At 48.4% G+C, this 21341-nt stretch overlaps 1 protein-coding gene across 2 annotated transcripts in view; it reads left to right on the forward strand.

Moving 5' to 3' along the window:
• The window catches only part of TEAD4 (TEA domain transcription factor 4), a 62672-nt gene that overhangs the window by 15315 nt on the left and 26016 nt on the right, over positions 1-21341 (forward strand). For both annotated transcript variants that reach the window (XM_055315427.1, XM_055315426.1), the window contains one exon: positions 12985-13239. In XM_055315427.1, coding sequence (XP_055171402.1) covers positions 12985-13239 — 255 coding nt within the window. The remainder of the gene's footprint in view (positions 1-12984; positions 13240-21341) is intronic.

A 21341-nucleotide genomic window follows, 5' to 3' on the forward strand; every position in this document is an offset into this window, starting at 1 on the left:
GGCGGAGGACTGGAGGCTGTATCCACTTATCTCCCTCTTCATGTCTGAGTTACCCACTGCCCCTCCCTGTTGAGGCTTGTCCCACCGGCTGCCCCCTCTCTGCCCTTACCTCCTGTGCCCCTCATTCCTCCTGCCCCTCTCCACTCCAGTGTGTCCCAGAGGGAATGGGTGAGGGGGGGGGGGTGCAGGCCTACTGTGCTGTGTTCCTGATTCTTTACCTATTTTGTCTCTGCCTTTCATCTCTGTCAGGCCAGGCTTCTTCTCTCTTTTTGAGAGATCAGGAAACAGAAGCTTTGGGGGGTTCCTGATAGAACAAGTTCCTGATTGGCCTCATAGCTGGTTAAGAGGTGGATTTTCCTTCAGATCATGTGACTGAAGCTTCTTCAGTGGATCGGGCTCGTGCCATACTTTCCCCAGAGCCTTGTGTGTGTGTGTTAATGGAGGACAAGGCACTGCTAGGGAGGCTGCTCTGGGGGTGGCATTGGGATACCTAGGTTTTGCGTGGTTTTATTATTTGCATAATAAAAATATAATTTGTTTTATATATATATGTATTACTTCAGGCCTCCCACAAACTCTGGCCAGCCTCCTAAACTTACGCTGGGGCCAGTTTTGCTGAGGACATGGCTCAGCTCAGTGCATGGAGGTCCATTTGTCTACCCACTTGTTTTCTCATCCTTCGCTTCCTCTCCTTCCTTTCACCCCTAGGGACTCGCCTCCTGTGACCCAAACACTGCTATCTTTTTTCATTTCCAGCTATAAACAGGCCACTTTCCAGTGTCTCCTAATCCCCATTTCTGACCACATCTTTTCCCCTTCTGTCTCCTGGTACGCTTAAAAAATTTTGTGAAGTAAGTGGATGAATAAAATATTTGTCATTTTGTGATTGGCTTATTTCACTTAATATGTTTTTCCAGTTCATCCACGGTGCAGCATGTGCCAGAACGTCATTCCTTTTTCGGCTGAGTAATATTCCATTGTGTGGGTTTGCCACATTTTGTGTGCCTGTTTGTTGATGGACATTTGAGCTCTTTCCACCTTTTAACATTTCTGTCTCTGTTAGCTGTTGCATTCCCAGGGCGTTGGGCTCAGGGTCTTTTAAAATCCTGCCCCCTCTTCCCAGGATATTCATCTATAATTGTTTAATGTGTTACCCTCCCTGGGTGCACTTGATTCTTAGGATGTGTGGTAGTTAGGTTCTGTAAAGTCACCAAGCACGCTGGACTAACAGATGCTGCACCACTGCTTCTAGGGGATTGGGATTAGGTCCCTAAGAGTATCTAGCGTGATGTTCTAAATTGATTAATTCAGAACCTTTGTTTTATATGTGTTTCTGTTCAAAGACCCCTTTGTTTCTTTTTTTTTTTTTTTTTTTTTTTTATTTTATTTTTTAATTTTTTATTTATTTATGATAGTCACAGAGAGAGAGAGAGGCGCAGAGACACAGGCAGAGGGAGAAGCATGCTCCATGCACCGGGAGCCCGACGTGGGATTCGATCCTGGGTCTCCAGGATCGCGCCCTGGGCCAAAGGCAGGCGCCAAACCGCTGCGCCACCCAGGGATCCCCCTTTGTTTCTTTAATATATGTCACTGATTTATTACCATTGAACTCACAGCCAGCAGCATTGTAGGTCACACCTGAATGAAGCTTATCACACTCATGTATCTTCTCTGTAGGGCACACTGCAGCCTTCTTGCACTTAGGAACACCAGGCAGCACTGTACTTGGGAGCCATTTTCAATTGCAAAATCAAGAGCAAAAAGTACAGGGGCACCTGGGTGGCTCAGAGGTTGAGCTTCTGCCTTTGGCTCAGGGTGTGATCCCAAAGTCCTGGGATCAAGTCCCGCATTAGGCTCCCTGCAGGGAGCCTGCTTCTCCCTCCTCCTGTGTCTCTGCCTCTCTTTCTGTGTCTCTCATGAAATAAATAAATAAAATCTTAAAAAACAAAAACAAAAAGCACAAAAATGTGAAAAAGATGACACTGACTAGACCATGAAAAGAACACTTGTTTATAGTGTGAGAGCTGGAACCAGAAGGCAGACTGCAGCTTTCTGCCTCAGGTGGGAGTGCGTGTGATGGCAGTTCACAGTTTTGGTGGCGCAGAGCATGTGCGTGTCTGCAGATAACCACAGAGGCCCTGCCAGTACTGATCTGGGGCTTCCAAATTTTAGTGGGTAGGCAAATTTGCAAATACAGAATCTGTGAGTATTCTGTGAATACTAGGGACCAACTTGTACTTGCCTCTTCACAGGGAACTCTGCACCTCCAAACCCATAGGCTGAAGGATGATGAGGATGGGACTCTGTCATTTTGTGACCTTGTGCCCAATGCCTGGCATGGAGTAGGTGCTCCATATGCAGTTTTTGAATGAATGAATGAATGAAGACTCATTAAGGCTAAAACCCTAATGGTGAAGTTTCAGGCATGAAAATAGGAGGGAGGAATCTTTCTGGCCGGGGAACCTGCTTCTTTGCACATGTGAGTCACCTGCTGCCCTCCTTCCTAGGAAATAACTCTCCCTGCACTTTGAGGGGCATCCCGATGAAGGCCATGGTGGTTGCTATTGTGGAGCAAAAAAGCACAGGGTTGAGGCTTGGTTTTGGTCCCAGTTTTAACTAGCTTTGGTGCCCTTTGGCAAGTCCTCTGGCCTCTTAGGGCCTCCATCCCTTCACCTGTAGAGTAGAGGGCAGCGTTCCCCTCTGGGGTTTTCGCACATACCTTGACATGCCCACCTTTCCCAGCTGGGACCTTCACTGGAGGCTGTGGGGTCTCTGTGCCTCTAGCTCCCCTTTGCTGGTCATTCCCAGGGCTGCTCTCTTTCCCTCCTGGTCTTCACACTGAACTTCAGTACCGCATGCTGTAACATCAGACTACTTCCCTGCCCTGTGGTCCACGGAACAGTCAGCAGAGGGGTCCAGGTAGTGTGCCTTGTGACCTTGAGCTGTGTGCCTTGTACCTGATTTCACCGAAGCCACTCACACGCTGCAGCACTTAGCCTCCCGTCCCCCATCCAAAGGCCAAACCTCCTGAGGGCCCAAATCCCCTTCTCTGGTGTTTGGCCCAAGAATAGGTACTCAGACGGTTTTTCAAAAGTATTTTTCTTCTTTTTTTAAATTTCAGCTTTATTGAAATAAATTAAATGAAATTAAAAGTAAAATTGTAAGCTCAGGTATGCATTGTGATGATTTGATATACCTATGCCGTTGTGAAAGGATCCCCCCATCTAGGTAACTAACACATCGGTTGCCTCACATCTTTTTGGTGAGAACACTTAAGTTCTCTCAGCAACTTTCAATTCTACAATAAAACAGTATTACCCGCTATGGTCACCATGTTGTATGTTAGGTCCCCAGCCTTCTTCATCTCCTGGTTGAATGACCACCCTCCTCTCCCCCCGCCCCACTTCTCCCACCCTCAGCAGATGTTTGTTAATGGACTGGTGTCAGGGAAGAGGCCCACCCTAAGCAGTAAACTTGGGTCCGGGGCTTGCCGAGGAGACCAAGGGGGCTGAAGGGAAGAGTGGGAATGAGTCTGGGGTCTGCTGTCCTGATTGCCCCTCCCATTCCTGTTAAGTAATGAGGTCAGGGCAGTGAAGGCTTAGAGACATACATACCCCCAGCCCCCAGATCAGGAGTTTGCCCAGAGGTCTGTATCTCATACTTGTGTTTCAGTGTGGTTCAGTTCCTGTTGGTGCTTATATGGTTGAGCCCAGGCTCCAGAGTCTAGTCCAGGGGCAATGGCCAAGGTAATGGTGGGAGGGGCCATTTTTGTTTTTGCTGTGAAGTGTATTGATATGGGAGAGCCATATTCCATCCAGCGGAGGGGGTGTCTAACCACAGCTGTTTTGGATTGGGCAGAGCACCTGGTTCAGAGACATAATCCCATTGACCTTGGTAACCGAGACTTCCAGATAAGTTTACCAGCCTGAATAAGGACTCATGTGTAGGACTGAAGCAGGAGGGGATCTGTTCCCACCCTGGATTACTTTAGTTACTCTCCCTACTTCCTCTGTCTTTATACCTCTGAGACTCATGGTGGAAGATTAGAATGGGTCTCCAGGAAGGAAATCCCGTTTTTCTCCTTCCTCCCAGCTTCTCAGGTAAGGAGTCATTGGGATGAAGGTGGTTGTTCTTTCCAAGGGCCCCAGGGGAGAAGCATCAGGTGCTGAGGCATCACAGGTCATGAGGAGCCTGATAGAGTTGAAACCTTTAGCCTGGATCCCAGAGCTCTTGGAATCTGATCCGGGAGGGGTGGGCAGAGAGAACCATTTCTACCCCATAACCAAGCAGGTGTCTCAGGCCCTCTCTGAATTGTCTCTCCCTAATGTTGGATGACACCAGGAGAATCTTGGAAACTTTCTGAGCTTTAGTCTCTATCCCTTCCGATTTGGGGTCAGGAGCACAGGGCATAGTTGACCTTTAACAAGTTAAGAGGTAATGTGACCTATAACATGAGTTGACCTTCAACAAGTTAAGAGGTAATGTGATAACAGGAAATGAGTGGGAGATTTGTTCTCGCCTGAGGAAAGGGAATGGGGGGATCACTGATGCTACGTAATGTAGGATAACATCTATCCCCGATTCCCCGTATGGAGCCAGGAGACTTGGGGAGGGTGCTAATGTATAAGAAAGAATCATGTGCTCAGGTAGCTCACAGTCCAGTGGGGGAAGCAGGTGAACAGAGACTGGGCACTGTCCTATGTTGAGTTGTATCTTGGGAATCCAGCCAGAGGGAGAAGAGTAGAGCCTCGTGATCACGGATGGCCGTGGAAGGGTCCAGGAGGGGTGGGCTTTGGGAGCAAGAGGTGGAAGTCTTGAGGATACAGCTCTGGACTGGGTAGGGGACAGGACTAGAGGGGATGAGATCTGGTCCTGCCACTTTCTCAGGGCAAGTCATTTGTCCTCCCCAAGCTTTGTTTTTTATTCATTTATAACCTGGGGATCATGATTCCCTTTCTGTCCTGAACGTGTTTTTGAGGAGTTTATCATAAAGATCTTAATTGAAGTTCTACTTCTTCTGAACATTCCTGAATAACTGGCATCTGAGGACCTGAGAGTGGAGCTGAGTGTTGTATGAGCCTGGAGTTTGCCTTGGGTGGGCCATCTGGTGGGCTTTTGGGTGGGGCTGGGGACAGAACCAGAAGCCTTCCAGCCAGGCTCTGGAAGCCCAGCCAAGGATTATTTTTATTCCTCTGTTCATGGCACATGGCCCAGGCGTAACTCTGCCATCTGTCTTCACCTCCCGCTCTCGTCCTGGCAGGCCCATGGGGGTCAGTGTGGAGGCTGAGGGGAAGGAGGAGGAGTGGGGATCCTTCTCTGGGCTGGTGTTAGCTGAGCCTCCATTCTACTAGCTGCAGGGCTAGGCTGTGTGGGAGGTTTGCCAGGTGAGGGGAGGCAGCTGCCAGGCCTGGGGCCATGGGTGGTGAGCCTGGGAGAGGCCAGCCAGTGAGGGCTATGGCCTGGGGGCAGCAGGGCCACACAGGCCCAGGAGCAACTCCATTTCAGTAACAAATCCTGTGGCCTGGAGCCTTGGGTGACCCCCTGCCCTCCCTTTCCTGGGTCAGACCCAATCCTGGGAACATGAAGTACAGGTCCTCAGAGACCTCACTCATGAGGCAGTGTCTGACATGAATCTCTGCTTCCCCCTGGGTCTGGTGTTTGGTGGTTGTCTTGGGCCCAACTTCTATAGGGACTGAAGCTGCTTGCTTCAACTGGCTGGTCTAGTTCAGCTCCGATGAAGGAAGGGCCCAGGGACTCTGGTTCTCAGAAGGGTTTGTGTAGTCTCAGGGAAGTTGGGCCTCACTCCTTTCTGGCCTCCATAGCACCTCTGCCTCTCTTGGGTATTCATCTGTGTTTAGTGCTGGGTCTCAAAAGAGAATCTAGGCTAAAGCCAGGACATGGAAAACCTTAATATTATTAATTAGTTAACATTGATCAATGTTAGGCATTAAGGCTTAAGGTATATGTGTCTATTAGGTCACTTAGGACTTTAGACCTTCCACATGAGGCAATATTTGTAATTTAGATAATGATGGTGACAATTAATATAGCTCTTACTGAGCACTGACTCTGTGTCAGGCCCTGTACTAGTTAACATCTGATCTTGTTGACTGGCATATGGGATATCTATCCATGACAGATCAGTTCTCCTTCTTTGAACAAAGCTACAGGTGAAAGTCTGGGTGGTTCATCTAAAGGCTACTTAGGAAAGCTCCTAGAGGAAGTAGAGGGTCTGGGTAGGGAGTGTGAGCCACAGACACTGTAGGACGTAAAGGACTTTAGATCCCAGTCTGAGAAATGGGTGAATTTGACCATGGTCCCAGTTGCTTGTAACACTGGAACCAGAGCCAGTCTCTTGACTCCCAGACATTACACTTTCATTTTGCAAACCTCCAAAATAAATCCCAAAGGGATTAACATACAACTCCAGCTCTCCCTCTGGTGTGCCAAAGTCCAGACATTTACTGATATCTTTTTTGATTTCCTGACACTAAACACAGCACAGTTCATTCTCCCCACAGAGAACTCATTATTTCACAAAGGCCACTTTGCAGATATCCATCCACTCCTTTGTTCATTCTTTTGTTCCCCCTCATTGTGCAGTGTGCTGAGGACTTAAGTAGAGAAAGACAACAATCCCTGTCCTCATGGAGTCTGAGGTACTTTGAAGGAGGCAGTCCTTCCTGGGACCTCGGGGGTCAGATATAGATAGTGTGGGGATCTGTTGGAGGACAGAAGGGAGTTCCTAGTCCAGACTTGAGGTTTGGGTCATCCTGCCAGAGGAAGTGACATTTTGGCTGGGCTTTAAAGATGAGTTAGGTGAAAGAGGGATGGGATGGAAGGCTGCAGGCAGCACTTCTAGGTGTGGATAATGAGCTTGGCATGTTGGGGGTATCATTTGGGGGTTGGGGCTGAGGGTACAAAGAAGAAAGTATAGATGATAGTGCAGATGCATGAAAGGCATGGCCAGAGAGCAGGAATCAGCTGATGAAGGGCCTTATAGGGAGAGCCCGGGTGGCACAGGTTTAGCACTGCCTTCAGCCCAGGGTGTGATCCTGGAGGCCCGGGATCAAGTCCCGCGTCGGGCTCCCTGCATGGAGCCTGCTTCTCCCTCTGCCTGTGTCTCTGCCTCTCTCTCTCTCTCTCTCTCTCTCTCTCTGTCTGTCTCTCATGAATAAATAAATAAAATCTTAAAAAAAAGGACCTTATTAAGTCCTATTGTAGTGTGTGTCATTTTATCTAAGATCATGGAAAAGTCATTGAAAGATTTTAAGTAGAGGAATCACACAATCACATTTGTATTGTATAAAACACACTGTGGCTGCCATGAAAGATCATGTAGTCTACATGGGGTTGGCACAGTCACCCAGGTGAGGACTAGCAGATTAGCTTGGATTAGGGAGAGCTCTGAGATAGAGAAGTGGTTTCAGGAAGACTTTGAGGAGATAGGATGCAGTTAATTATTTATGGGAGATAAGAGGGAAAAGTCAGAATACCTCTTAGGTTTCTGGCCTCTGGGTAGATGGTGCTGTCATTTCCTGAGAGACCTGAGGGGGGGTGGGAGGAGGAGCAGGACTCCATGGCAAGCTGAAAATTTGATTTTGGAGGTGTTGAATTTGAAGAGTTTTGGAGAAGTCTGATTGGGCCTGCCTGGTAAGCAGTGCCGTATATAGCTAAACTCAAGAAGGACATACAGATTTGCGAATCAAAAATACACAATGGGAGTATAAGCCATGGGTGGGGATCCCCCAGGGGTTAGGAATGGGTGTTTAAAAGGAGAGGTCGGGGCAGAGCCTTGAAGAAAACACTTAGGGAATGGGTCTGGTGAAATAGGGGGCCAAAGAGAAGAAAGAAGAGTGAAGAGAATGAGTTAAGGCAACTTGAGAATGGTCTTTGTTTTTCCCTGTGTTCTGAGATTTAGCTTGTTAAATTCTGTGGAAGATCTTGTGGGATTATTAATCATAATTTCATTGAACTTATGATTTTTTCAAATAGAGATTCAACATCTTTATGATATTTTCCCATCCATGAGCACCGTTTCCTCTCTATTTATTTAATATTCTCTGTCTTTGAAAACAGTTACAATTTTCTTTGTAAAGGCCTCATCTCTTGTTAGATTGATCAATAGTGAATTATGATTTCAGTTTCTTTTTTTTTTTTATGATTTCAGTTTCTAAATGGAATACTCTTTTTAACGGAATGCTTTTAAAAATTATATTGTCTAATACCTTATTTCTGATCTGTGAGAATGTAATTGTAATTTGTCAAATCCTTTCATTCAGTCTTCTACCATAATTCCTTACAATGACAGTTTACTTCTTCTAATCTTCACATCTCTTTTCCTATCCTACTGTGTTGGCTACGACTTCTATTACAGCGTGAGTATAAATGTTGAAAGTGAGCATTCTTTATCTTATTTCTGACTTTAGAGGTAATTCTTCTAGTGTTTATTCAGTATGTGTTGTGCATGTAAAAGTTCTGGTCACCAATCCCAGCGTGTATGTGTTAGAGTGGAGTTGGGGTGGGGGCTGAAGACATTCTCGCACCAACCAAGTCTCCAGCATGAGCTGGGTGTCCTACAATTCAGTTCGATTCTGACACTGTCTACCTGGAGGTAGTCATATCCCACAGGTTAAGGGCTTAGTCCCCCAAGACAGCTCCCTGACCCCAGACACCAGTGGCAAGATTTGAGGTTCCAATGACCCCTCCTTAGGTTCTATTGATGTGCTAGAGTGGCTTATAGAATTCAGAGAAATACTTTACATACTAGATTACTGATTAATTATGAAAGTTAATATCTCAGGAACAGCCAGATGGAAGAGATGCTTAGGGCAGGGTTGGGGGAAGGGCATATAACTTCCGTGACCTCTTTAAGTATGTACCATTCTCCTCATATCTCCATGTGTTCACTGTCTCAGCAGCTCTCTGAATCCTCTCCTTTTGGGTTTTTATGGAGGCTTCATTCCATAGGCACAATTGATCAAACCACTGGCCATTGGCAATTACTTTAACATGTAGTCCCTCTCGCTCTCCTGGACTTTTTTGGGGGGAGGAGCTGGTGGTATGGGACTGAAGATTCCAGCCCTCTAATTACATGGTTGGTTCTCCTGGCCACCAGCCCTCATTCTTAGGTGCATTCCAAAAGTCACCACATTCACATAATAAGATACCTTTATCGCTCTCATCACTTAGAAAATCCCAAGGCTTTAGCAGCTCTGTGCTAGAAACTAGGGCAAAGACCAAATACATATTTTTTATTATAAATCACAATATCAGCGGGTTTCGGGAAGATACCATTTGTCACATTAAGGACATTTCTTTGTTTCTAGAGTTTGTTAAGGGTTTTTATTGTGGCTGGGTCTTGAATTTTATCAAAGTACCTTCTGAAATTATGGGTCAAAAACATGGATTTCACTTGGGTGTGCATGAGTGTGCATTATGTGACCAGATTTAGTCATAATCATTGTTGTTATTGTCTTCATAAAGTAAATACTGCTTAGATTCACTTTTACTTTTACCACCACTTTGTTCACCTCTCTTCCATGTATGTAATGTCTTTTCATACGTACTTCCCTGTTTTTTTTTCTTTTTTAGTGAGAGTGTTTAATAGTAAGTTCTCTCCCATCTTTTTTTTTTTTTTTAAGATTAAAAAAAATCTATTTGAGAGAGAGAAAGCATAAATAGGCAGAGGGAAAGGGAGAAGCAAGCTCCCTGACCTGCTGAGCAGGGAGTCTAATACGGGTTCAATTCCAGGATCCCAGGATCATGACCTGAGCCCAAGGCAGATGCTTAATCAACTGAGCCACCAGGCGCTCCAATTCTCTCCATCTTTGTCTGAAAATGCCTCTATTTAATGTTCACTCTTGAATGATATTTTGGTTGGGTTTTTTTTTTGTTGTTGTTGTTGGGTTTTTAATTTTAGGTTAACAGTTATTTTTTTTCTCAACAGTTTGGAGACATTTGCTTGGGTCCTTTAGTGCCACTATTGAGAAGTCCACTATCCATATATACAGTTAATGTCATATTCCTTCCTTTGTAGGTAATTTACCTTTTTTCACTCTGGATGTTTTAAGATCTATTCTTTGTTCTTGGTATTCTGCAGTGTCCTTCCAGTATGGTTGATTTTATTTGAATTTTTCCTCATTAGGATTCAGTATAGTTCCTTAATTGGAAGATACATGTATTTGATTATTTCTGGAAATTTTTCTTGCCATTATCTTTCAAATGTTGTTCTACTTCATTTTCTGTATTCTTTCTGGAGTGCTAATTAGAAGTATTCTGAACTGCCTTATTTTGTTCTCCTTGCTCTTTATCACTTAAAAAAAATACATTTCTGAGTAATATCTTCAGATCTATCCTCCAGGTTGTTAATTCTTTCTCTAGCTGTGTCTAATGTGCTATTACTCACAGTGAAACCATTGAGTTTTAACTTTGGTGATGAAAATGTTTCTTTCTAAATGTTCTGTTTGGCTCTTTTTCCAGTCTGCTTTGTGTTTTTTGATAGTGTCTAATTCTTTCTTACGTTACCAATTCCTTGTTTAAGTCAATAATTATTTCAAACACCATCATATAATAGTTTTTATCTGATAGTTCAGTTATCTCTAGTTCTTGGGGCTCTAATCCTATTGGATCTTGATCATGGTAGATTGTTTCCTCTTATTACTTGCAACTTTGGATTTTGAGATCCTTTTTAGAAAGGCTTTATCTTTGGGACTTCTCTGCAATGGGTTAAGACTGTCTTTTCAGATATTTTTCAGTCGCGAACCACTATTTATTGTCATGAATTGGCTGGGAATTCCTGAATAATGTAAAATTCAAATCTCAAATCCACTTAAGGTTAAGGCAGGCCTTTGCTTACAAATATTTAGGAAAGACAGTTTTTCTTCTTCTTCTTTTTTCCTAACCTAGGACTTAGGCCAAAACAGATGATCTTCCTTGTCATATTTTGTCAGTATTCTGCCTTTTCTCGGAGGATTGAGGTACGAGTTCCAACCTCCCTGTACAGGTCAGGTCTAAGCTGTCATCTGAGTAGCCATTGAAACCCAATGGCCTCATTACTAAGATTAACTTACCCCCTTGCCTCCCAGGGCTATTAAATATATTTTTTAAAGATTTTATTTATTCATGAGAGAGGTTTTTTTTTTTTTTTTTTTTGACAGAGTACAAGTGAGTACAAGCAGGGGAAACAGCAGGCAGAGGGAGAAGAAGTGGAGCAGGGAACCTGATGCAGGGTTTGATCCCAGGACCCCGGGATCGTGACCTGAGCCAAAGGGAGATGCTTAACCAACTGAGCCACTCAGGTTCCCCTTAAGGAAAACTTATTTTAACAGCCACAGAGAGGAAGCCAACATTTGGTATGCTGAAAGGGCAGAGAAGAAGACCCAGCCGCACTGTTGACTTACTGTAGGACCTTGGGCCAGTCCTTAGGCTTCTCTGGGCCTCAGCAAGCCTAGGGGTTTCAGTTGGATTGCCTCTGGGGTTCCTGCTTTAAATTGTAATACTTCTCACCTCCTTCAGACTGCATGTCCGCCAGCAGCTTGGCCAGGTTCCTTGGAACTTCTACTCCCTCCGAGGTTGTACCCCCATCCTCAACTCCTTTTCCTTCACTGTGGACATTGACCACACTCACCCTCATACCCACTACTTTGTGAAGAGCTGTGGGGTATGTGGGGCTTCATGTATAGGGCAGGAAAAGACAATAAGGAATGCTCTGGGAAGGTCTTATCTCAGAGGGTCCTGGGTACAAGTAGGGGTGGGGAACTCAGGCACTTAACAACACTCCCGGCCCTGTGCTTGGGCTAGTGGCAAAGGGCAGGGTTGCATTGTCAGCTTCTGGAGACACCAGCAAATCAACCCCGCAATAGCCCCAATGTGGGAGAACCTGCCACAGCTGAAATCTTCCTTTGAAAAGAGCCCAAGCTGAGGATGGGGATGGGAGAATGGTGACCTGCATTTTATTTTGCATCCTTTTATTTTTAAATATACAATTTTGGTTGTAGTAAAAAACACATAAGATTGATCATCCTAACCATTTTTGAGTATATTAGTTTGGTAGTATTAAAAGTATATTCACGTTTTTGTGCAACAGATTTCCAGAACTTCATCTTGCAGAAGTGAAACTATGTACCCATTAAACAACAACCCCTCAGTTCCCCCTCCCCGCGGCTGCTGGGAACCAGCATTCTATGCTCCGTGTATGATTTTGACTACTTTAATACCTCTTATAAGTGGAATCATACAGCATTTGTCTTCCTGTGGTTGGCTTTTTTCCCTCAGCATAATGTCCATGAGGTTCATCCATGCTGTAGCATATGACAGACTGTTCTTGCTTTTTAAGGCTGAATAACATTCCATTTGTGTATATAGCACATTTGGTTTATCCCTTCATCTGTCCACAGACATTCGGTCTGCGTCCACCTCTTGGTTATTGTGAATAAAGCTGCTGTGAACATGGTGTACAAATATCTCTTCAGGACCCTGCTTTCAGTTTTTTTGGATCTATATCCAGAAGTGGAATTGCTGGATTGAATGGTAGTTTTTTTGTTTAACTCTTGAGGAACCTCCATACCTTTCTGTAATGGTTACTATTTTATGTTTCTACCAATAGTGCACAATAGTTTGCATCCTTTTGGCTCCTTGTTGACTTGAGGCCAGAACGTCTGTTGGTCCTTGGTCCATGTCTCCTACTTCTCAGCCCTATCTTAGGGTTCTTAGAGCTATGCTCAGAGAATGCCTGGGCCATTGTGCTCATCCAACAGGGTGTGAAGCTGGGATCTGCAGAGGGGAAATGGCCTGCTGTAGATTCCAGGCCTCCCCATCCTCCTAGACCTTTCACTTCAATCTTTAGCCTTCCCCTCCACGTTCCTGTGCTGTGGATGGCCAAGCAAGGAAGAGCGAATGATTCTAGGGCTTGGCACTCCTCGGGGTGTCCTGTCCCACGGCCACAGAGTCCTTCCTCCAGTGCTGTGGTTTCTGTCCAGACAGGTCCAACGGGCGCTCCTCCAAGCGGAGCCTTGGAGGGCAAGGCCGGCACCATTACCTCCAACGAGTGGAGCCCTCCTAACTCCCCTGAGGGGAGCAACGTCTCTGGGGGCAGCCAGGCGTTGGACAAGCCCATTGACAATGACGCAGAGGGTGTGTGGAGCCCGGACATCGAGCAGAGCTTCCAGGAGGCCCTGGCCATCTACCCGCCTTGTGGCCGGCGCAAGATCATCCTGTCAGATGAGGGCAAGATGTACGGTAAGGAGCCTGTTGGTGTGGGGTCCTGCCCTCATGGTCCGACTCTGGAAATTGGGCCTGGGCAAGGGGTGGGCTGCACAGCAGTCTTGGTGTTCTCCAAGTAATGGTGGAGGGGAATGACCTCTGGGGCATTTATCAAGTGGAAGCTGTCCTTCTGTCCTGGGTTCCCAAGGGGTGGCGGGTGTGTGAGGAGAAGCCTTGGAGTGGGTGAGAAGCTGTGGTAGTAGGAGACTTGGGAAGAGCGAGAACACTCCTACTCCTCCCAGACTGGGGAGCAGACTGGGGAAATTCTATAAGCTGCCCCCAGGCAAATGCTTTGTCAGCTTCCAGCTCCCCATCCTTGGCCGTGAAGGGAGGTTAGGAAGGTGGTTACTGGACTCATTCATTCCCTCATTCATGTGCTCACTCTGTCATGAGCCTTCTGTGGGTCAGGCCTAGCTGGGGAAGATCTGGCCCCTGCTCACAGTAGGCAGGGGCAGGGGGAGGTGAGCACATGTGTAAGAGTGCTGCAAGGCAGATGCGGAGTGTCCCAGGAGACGGTCAAGCAGAGTGCTGTAGACCTTTCACTCAGGAAAGGTCCCGTCCAGCGCTGAGTGATCTGGAAAGGCTTGATCTTTGGGAGTGGCTGAGGATACGGAACATAAAGACATACTTTGTGGCCAGGAGTCATGTGGAAGGGACCAAGCAGTCTGCCTGGGGTTGTGCCTTTGGATGGGAAAGTAGAACAACACCAAAAACTGAATAGCTGTTGGAAGGCCCAGGTCAGGCTTCCATTCCCCATAAACCCCCAGCTTAAAACACAGGTCTTGGGAGGATTTCTGTAACGGGCAGTCCTGACAACAGAGGGCACTGCCCTGGCTCCTAGCAAGATGGCTCCAGGCCAGGTGCCTGCCCACCCCTAGGGTTTCCATTCAAGTTCTGTCTCCTATCCAGCGTGGGTCTGCCCCAGCCCCCAAGACTGAGACTTTGTCAGCTGTGTGAGAGGCTCGTGAGGGCTGGCCATATTCGTCTCCAGGGGCTGCTATAAGGGATCCCTGGGTGGCGCAGCGGTTTGGCGCCTGCCTTTGGCCCAGGCGCGATCCTGGAGACCCGGGATCGAATCCCACATCGGGCTCCCGGTGCATGGAGCCTGCTTCTCCCTCTGCCTGTGTCTCTACCTCTCTCTCTCTCTCTGTGACTATCATAAATAAATAAAAATTAAAAAAAAAATAAATAAATAAAACAAAAAGGACACTGTTCCAGACAGTTCAGGTAGATCGAACCCATGTCCACTTTGGTACCACTTTGGGGCACCACAGGGCCCTCACAGCTCCTAGCACTCGTCCTTTACCTGTTGCCTTCCCTACAAAGCCACAGTAAATCTTTCTTTTTCTTGTGGGGTAAGCAAGGTCCATGCTAGCTGAACCCTGGGTCTCTTTCTCAGGTACTAGTTGTAAGTGTGCATCTCTCCTCACCAGCCCCACTGCTGTGGCTTTGCTAGGTCCCCACAGAGTCTTTCTTATTTCTGTGGCATCTGTGCCCTCTTTTGGCCACCCTAGGCCACCCCTACTCTAACCACATCCTGCTTTAGTGGTTGTTTCTTACTTTTGGACCCTATGGAAGCTTCATGGCGAAGACAGCTGAAGTGTGTGGAGCTCCTGGTTGGGGTGCCAGGTGCGTGATCAAATGCTTTATTAGGTTATTCCCGTGGAGCTGGAGAGGAATGGAGAACTGGTATCCTGGGCTCTCTCTGCTACTTTGGTGGAGAGCGGGATGGGTATTGATGCAAAGCTGAGGTATGAAGGTGTGAGGGAGTGGGGAGGGCTGTCCAGGTCTCTCAGTGGGAAGCCATGACACTTTGCAAGATACATCTTTGCGCTTTAAGGAACAAGTTTTCTGGCAAACACAGGTGGCCAAGAGGTGTTCAGCAGAAGGAGAAAGCTGAGGGTGCTGCGGGTACCGGGGTTGGGGGGTGGAGATGACAATTTGGCAGAATGAGCAGACATTTATTGGAGTGCCATGGTAGACCAGACTTTGAATGCTGAGATGGCTTTGTGTGTGTGTGTGTGTGTGTGTGTGGTATAATATATAGTATGTAATATTTATTCTCTTTTTCTTTTTTTTTTTTTAAAGATTTTATATATTTATGAGAGACTGAGAGAGGCAGAGACATAGGCAGAGGGAGAGGCAGGCTCCATGCAGGGAGCCTGATGTAGGACTCGATCCCGGGACTCCAGGATCACGCCCTGGGCTGAAGGCAGATGCTCAACTGCTGAGCCACCCAGGCGTCCTAAAATTTATTCTCTTAACAATTTTTAAGTGTATAGTTTGGTGGCATAAGGTACATTCACATTGTGCAGCTACCAGCACCATCCTTCTCTGAGGCTCCATACCCACTAAACACTAACTCTCATTCCCTCCTCCTCCCAGCCCCTGACACCCCCTCCCCTTCTGTCTCGTGGATGTGACTGCTCTAGGTACCCCACAGAAGTGGGTTAGTTCACTTGGCATCACATCCCCAAGGTTCTTTCGTGTTTTAGCCTATAGCAGAACTTCCTTTCTCCGACTAAATAACATTTCACTGTATGGATAGCCCACCTTTTGTTTATCTGTTCACCTGCGATAGACATTTGGGGGGTGCTTAGTTAGTTTTATTCAGTTGTTATGGGTAGATAATTTCTCTCCCCGCTTCACCTATAGAGGACCTGGGTTAAGAGACTTCCTTGTTAGTCAGCAGATCATTGTGACTGACCCAGTTGGGGAAATGCATGCCTGCAGCCCTCTGGCAGGCCTTGGATTGGAATTCTGTTTGGCCAAAGGGAGCCCTTGGGTGGCAGGGAAGGAGGATGGAAACGGTGTTTGGCCCATATTGTTTGTGGCTCTTCTCCTGTGGCAGACAAGGAGGGGTGGGGTCACACAGGGAGGAACGGAGGGGAGGGGCAGGGGCCAGGAGCCTCTGAATTCTGCCCAGGAAGACAAGAGCTGGCAGTGGTCTCTGACATCCTTTATCTCCTCAGTCTTTTTAAGGGAGAGGAAGGAGGAATTGTAACATCTGGTTGCAGATGCAGGGATAGAAGCTCAGAGAAGCCAAGAGTTTCTCCCAGAGTCTGTCGGGTAGTCAGAACCAGTTACCCCACCCCCAGCACAGTGCTCCCCCATCACCCTGGGTGGCCTTTGTGCACTTTGTGAAGCCAGCTGCCCATCTGCCCCTCTCCTCCCTGTACCCGCCTTCTGCTTGGCCCAGGCTCCAGGTGGGTCAGGCTCAGGGCAGGGGCACTGGAGGCTGCTCCTCAGTGTCTGGTGACTCACCACCCCCATGGCACCTGTCCTCCCAAGTACAGATCCTGCTGGGGTCCAGACACTGGCTGGTCCCCATCTCTTCTTACCAGGCGTGGGGGCTGAGCCAGGGCAGGACCGTGCAGGGAGCTGGTGAAGGGGCCCTGAGCAGAGGCTTCCGTCCAGCTGGGAGGTATATATAGCTCTGAGCTCAGCCCCATGTGTGGGATGGGACCCTGGGAGGTGGAGGAACAGGGACAAGCTGCCAAACTGACTCAGACTCATCTCACTTTGGCTGCTCCCGTCTGTCTTCTCATCTTCCCTCGGGGGACCCACTCTTGCCATCCTCCAGGGCCCTGGCCCCGTCTTGGACCCTGAGAGCCCTGGCCTGTACGCATCCCGCTTCCTGCGGTCAGAGTCTGTGGGTTTGTTTTCCAGGTGGGCCAGCCCTGTGGGAATAAGCAGGCATGGGGAGGCCTCTGGCAGGCAGAAGAGCAGACTGGTTCCAGGGTGTCTAGAGGACAAATCCAGACCTGGAGACTCCAAGGATGGGGATTAGCCCTGTTCCCGGCTCTGGCCCCCTTACAGCCTGAGTGGGACACTCAGGAAGGCCAGGCAGACATGCAGATAACATGCTGAGCTGCAGGACAGATTAGCGCCTGTTACTTCTGAGCCGAGCCTCCCACACTGTGGACAGGCTCCGGGGCCAGGGCTGCTAGCCGCAGCTGCCCTCATTTTTGCCGTGTCACTGTGTGGCCCTGGCCCTGGCACTGCCGTGCTGGTAACTCTGACCTCCTTTGGCCGGCCTGGCCTCTGGCCCCGTGGGCAGGTGGTGGGGAGAGGTGAGGGTGGAGCGACTTCTCACCCCCAGCTGCCCGCACACTCCCTCTCTCCCTCCCCTCCCAGCTCTGGCTTGCCTTCTCTGTTCCCACTTCCTGCAAGAGCGCTGCCTGGCTCTGTGTTCCCCTCGCATCCATTCCTTCCTGCCCACCGCGCTCTGGACTCTCCCAGCTCTCGTGGTCTCTCTTCCCTCTCTCTGCCTCTCCTCTCCTCACCTTCTCTGTTGTCTTGCTGGGTGCCTGTGCCGCAGCTTCTCATTCCCATTAGCAGCCAGGCAGCTCGTGTGCAGCAGGATCCCACTGCCTGAGCCGGGCTGGGGCCTAGGGCTGTGGCCTCTGTTCTCCACGACTTCCTGGGGCAGCAGAGGGGCAGGAGAAATGCGGAAAGCAAACTCATGGCCCTTATGTTGTATGTAGTGTCACCCAGAGTGCTAGGTTATCTTGGAAGTTTTCTGGAAGAAAGAAGAGCATGAGCAGGGTAGAGGAAGGGTTATGCTCCGGGAAGGGGGAAAGAGTGAGCACTGACCCAGAGGTGGGACTCTGTGTGGTAGTTTTGGTGGGCCATCTGGGCAGGTGCTGTGATGACTGTCCAGGAGTTTAAGGGACCCTATTTTGGATGAGTCACACAGCTAAGGAGAGGCAGAGCAGGGACTAGGCCCAGGTCACTGAGATTATGGGACAGCAGTCAGCAGTGTCATCTGAGCTTCTGCCCCCTGCCTCTGCCGTGTTTCTTGGATCCTCCACTATCCTTTGCTCTGTCGTCCTGCGGTTTCTGGATCCTTCCACTTCCCTTCTCTGGCCTATAACACTGACTTCACGCTTCTAGAGGTCTGATGATATGACCCTCAGTTCAGACTTGGTCTGTATCAGCAGCTGGTATGGCCTTGGGCTAGTGGCCTCACCCTTCTCAGCTTCTGCTCCTCATTTATAAAACTGGGGAGCAGTGATAATAATGCCACCTTTTTGTTTGGTTTTGGTTACATTCATTTATTTGTTGTTGTGGGAAGATATACATCACATAAAATTTACCACTGTAAGCATTTTTTTTTTAAGATTTTATTTACTTATTCATGAGACACACACACACACACACAGAGGCAGAGACACAGACAGAGGAGAAGCAGGCTCTATCCAGGAAGCCCGATATGGGACTTGATCTTGGGACTCCAGGATCATGCCCTGAGCCAAAGGCAGGCACCAAACCACTGAGCCACCTGGGATCTCCCACTGTAAGCATTTTAAGTTACAGTTCGGCAGGATTAAATTCATTTCATTTTGTGACAGTGCCATCACTACCATCCATCTCCAGAACATTCTCATCCTCCCAAACTGAAACTCTGCAGCCATTAAACACTGACTCTTTGTCTACTCGCCTGTCCACCAGCCCCAGTAAATTCTGTTCTGTTTCTGTATGTACAATTTTCCTGTTCTTGGTACCTCATGGAAGTAGAGTCAGTCATACAATATGTGTCCTTTTGTCACTGGCTTATTTCACTTAGCAACAGTGTCCCCAAGGTTCACACACGTAGTGACCTGTGTCAGAACTCCATTTTTTATAGCTGAACGATACTCCTTTGCATGCATGTACCACATTTTATGTCTCCATTTACCTACTGATGGAGAGTCCACCTCTCAGCTGTTGTGAATGGTGCTGCTATGAGCGTGCATGTATGGGTATCTGAGTCCCTACTTTCGATTCTTTTGGGTACATACCTAGAGATGAAATTACTGGATCATATGGTAACTGTGCTTTTTGAGGAAGCGCCAAACTGTCTTCCAGTGGCTGCCCCCTTTCGTGTTCTACCAGTAATGCACAAGGATTCTGATGTCTTCACATGTTTGCCAACATTTTCCGTGAGTTTTTTTTTTTTTTAATGGTCATCCTTGTGGTGTGGAGTGGTTATCTTGGTTCTGATTTGCATTTCCCTAATGATTAGTGATGTTGAGCCCCTTTTCATTTGCTCATTGGAAGAAGACATTACCTTTTAGTGTGACCGCAGGGATGAGAGAAAATGGAAGTGCCCAGTGAGCAGCAGTGGGATGTAGAACTGAATGGGACATGTCCTCTGCCCTCCAGGAGCTCAAATTTTAGTGAGGGAGGAAGACTGGAGCTCCAGTGATGTTAGCCAAAGACTTATAGAAAGGCACAGACCCCTGTGCATGGGGAATTGCAGGCGGGAGTGGGCACACGCACTTGGGTACCAGGGCCTGCTTCTTGGGGCGGTGGCCTCGAAGATGGAGTCAGATTTCACTGGAAGCCTCAGAGCCCCTGAGGGACAAATGGTGGTACTAGCTCAGATGTCAGGCCTACTCACTGCCTTCACAGGCTGCAGGCAGAAGTTTCTTGTCCAGAAATAGACTCCCCCTCCAGCTGCAGGTGTTTATAGCTTCAGCTGATCCCTGGACAGAGAGGCTCCCAGGCCACTGGGGTTAGGGCTGGTCGTGGAGGGTGCCTGGCCTCCTCCCCTGGGTCTCAACCTGCCGGGGTGAAGTGGAGAGCTCGTTAGAAGGGCTCGCTCCCGGCTTGCTCCCATGAGAGGCTTCTGATGAGCTCAAACCCCACACATTTCTGTAGGTCTGTCTCCTCTCGTGTGGAGCGGGGCTCTGCCTTCAGGTTCTCAGCTGTTTCCACTTCTGAAAACTAATAGCATTCATTATAAGGCCTTGTTAACAATGTAACAGTAGCAGCTGACTTCGCTGACCTTCTGCTAGGTGGTAGGTGCTTTACTTCCTTTACACTGTTTAGTATATTTACAGCTTGGAGGGAAGGCTGGTGCAGAGTGGGGAGGCTATGCAGGGAGAGTGAGGTGCAGAAATGATCTGTCCCGGACGGGGTTGTGCAGATGGGATAACATGTGGTAGCCTGTGGCCAATGAGAAGCCTGGGGTGGCTGGTGGGTACGTGTGACGCCACGTGTGGGATTAGGAGGAGGTGGTAGAGACCGTGTAGACCCTGTATTGGGAAGGCCCCCGCCCTCAGCCTGTGCTTAGGCCAAGGCTCCCCTTTGTCCATTGGCTGCCCTTGCCCATGGTGGGGTTGGGGTGGAGCCGTGGATGTCAGCTGGGGCTGTTGGACACATATCCTCTAACAGATGGGCCACAGTCTGGCGGGGGGCGTCCTTTCCAGCCCCACCCAAGCCCACTCCTGGGGTTGGCCAAGGCCACCTGCCACACTGTAATGCCCAGCTGCCCTCCTGGCCCCGCCGAAGTCCAGGCTGGCCTCCCGCTGCCCCAGCATGCAGTCTCTGCACTGGAGGGGAGAGGAAAGGCCTGGTTTGGAGCAGCAAGTGGCAGAGCTGGGGCAAGGGTATAGATCTCTTCCCTTCCCACTAAACTGATCTGGAGTTTCTACTAGTTTCTTACCGCCCTTGCTCTTTGCTGGTCTTCTGCAGTTTCAGGGCTCTGCTTCTGAGCACATGCTCTCTACTTCTTTCCACGTCTTCCTTCAACTTTGTGGCTTCCTGATATCCACATCGTCCATGACATTGTTGGCTTCTATCAGCTGTGGGTATCACTGGTCATGAGCGAGTGAAAATAGGTGGGCAGGCTCTTAGGTCCAAATAGTCAGCTCTTCCTCCAGGAGCTGGGTCAGGGCGAGGGGCAGTTGGACATAGCTGAGGGCTTTTTTTTTTTTTTTAATTTTTTTTATTATTATTTTTTTTATTTATGATAGTCACACAGAGAGAGAGAGGCAGAGACACAGGCAGAGGGAGAAGCAGGCTCCATGTACCGGGAGCCTGACGTGGGATTCGATCCTGGGTCTCCAGGATCGCGCCCTGGGCCAAAGGCAGGTGCTAAACCGCTGCGCCACCCAGGGATCCCTAGCTGAGGGCTTACTTCATGCCAAGACCCAGGGAATCGGGGGATTGATCCAGAGGGAGGAGCCTGGTAGTGTCTTACAGAGGCAGCTCCCAGCCCAGCCAAGGGAGGACAGCCATTGTATCATAGTCGTGAAGCCATAGAACGGTGTGTTCTCATAGCACCTGGGACAATAACAAACTGTGTGACT

Source organism: Nyctereutes procyonoides, unplaced genomic scaffold (genome assembly GCF_905146905.1).
Source record: "Nyctereutes procyonoides isolate TBG_1078 unplaced genomic scaffold, NYPRO_anot_genome, whole genome shotgun sequence".
NCBI classification, from domain to species: Eukaryota; Metazoa; Chordata; class Mammalia; order Carnivora; family Canidae; genus Nyctereutes; species Nyctereutes procyonoides.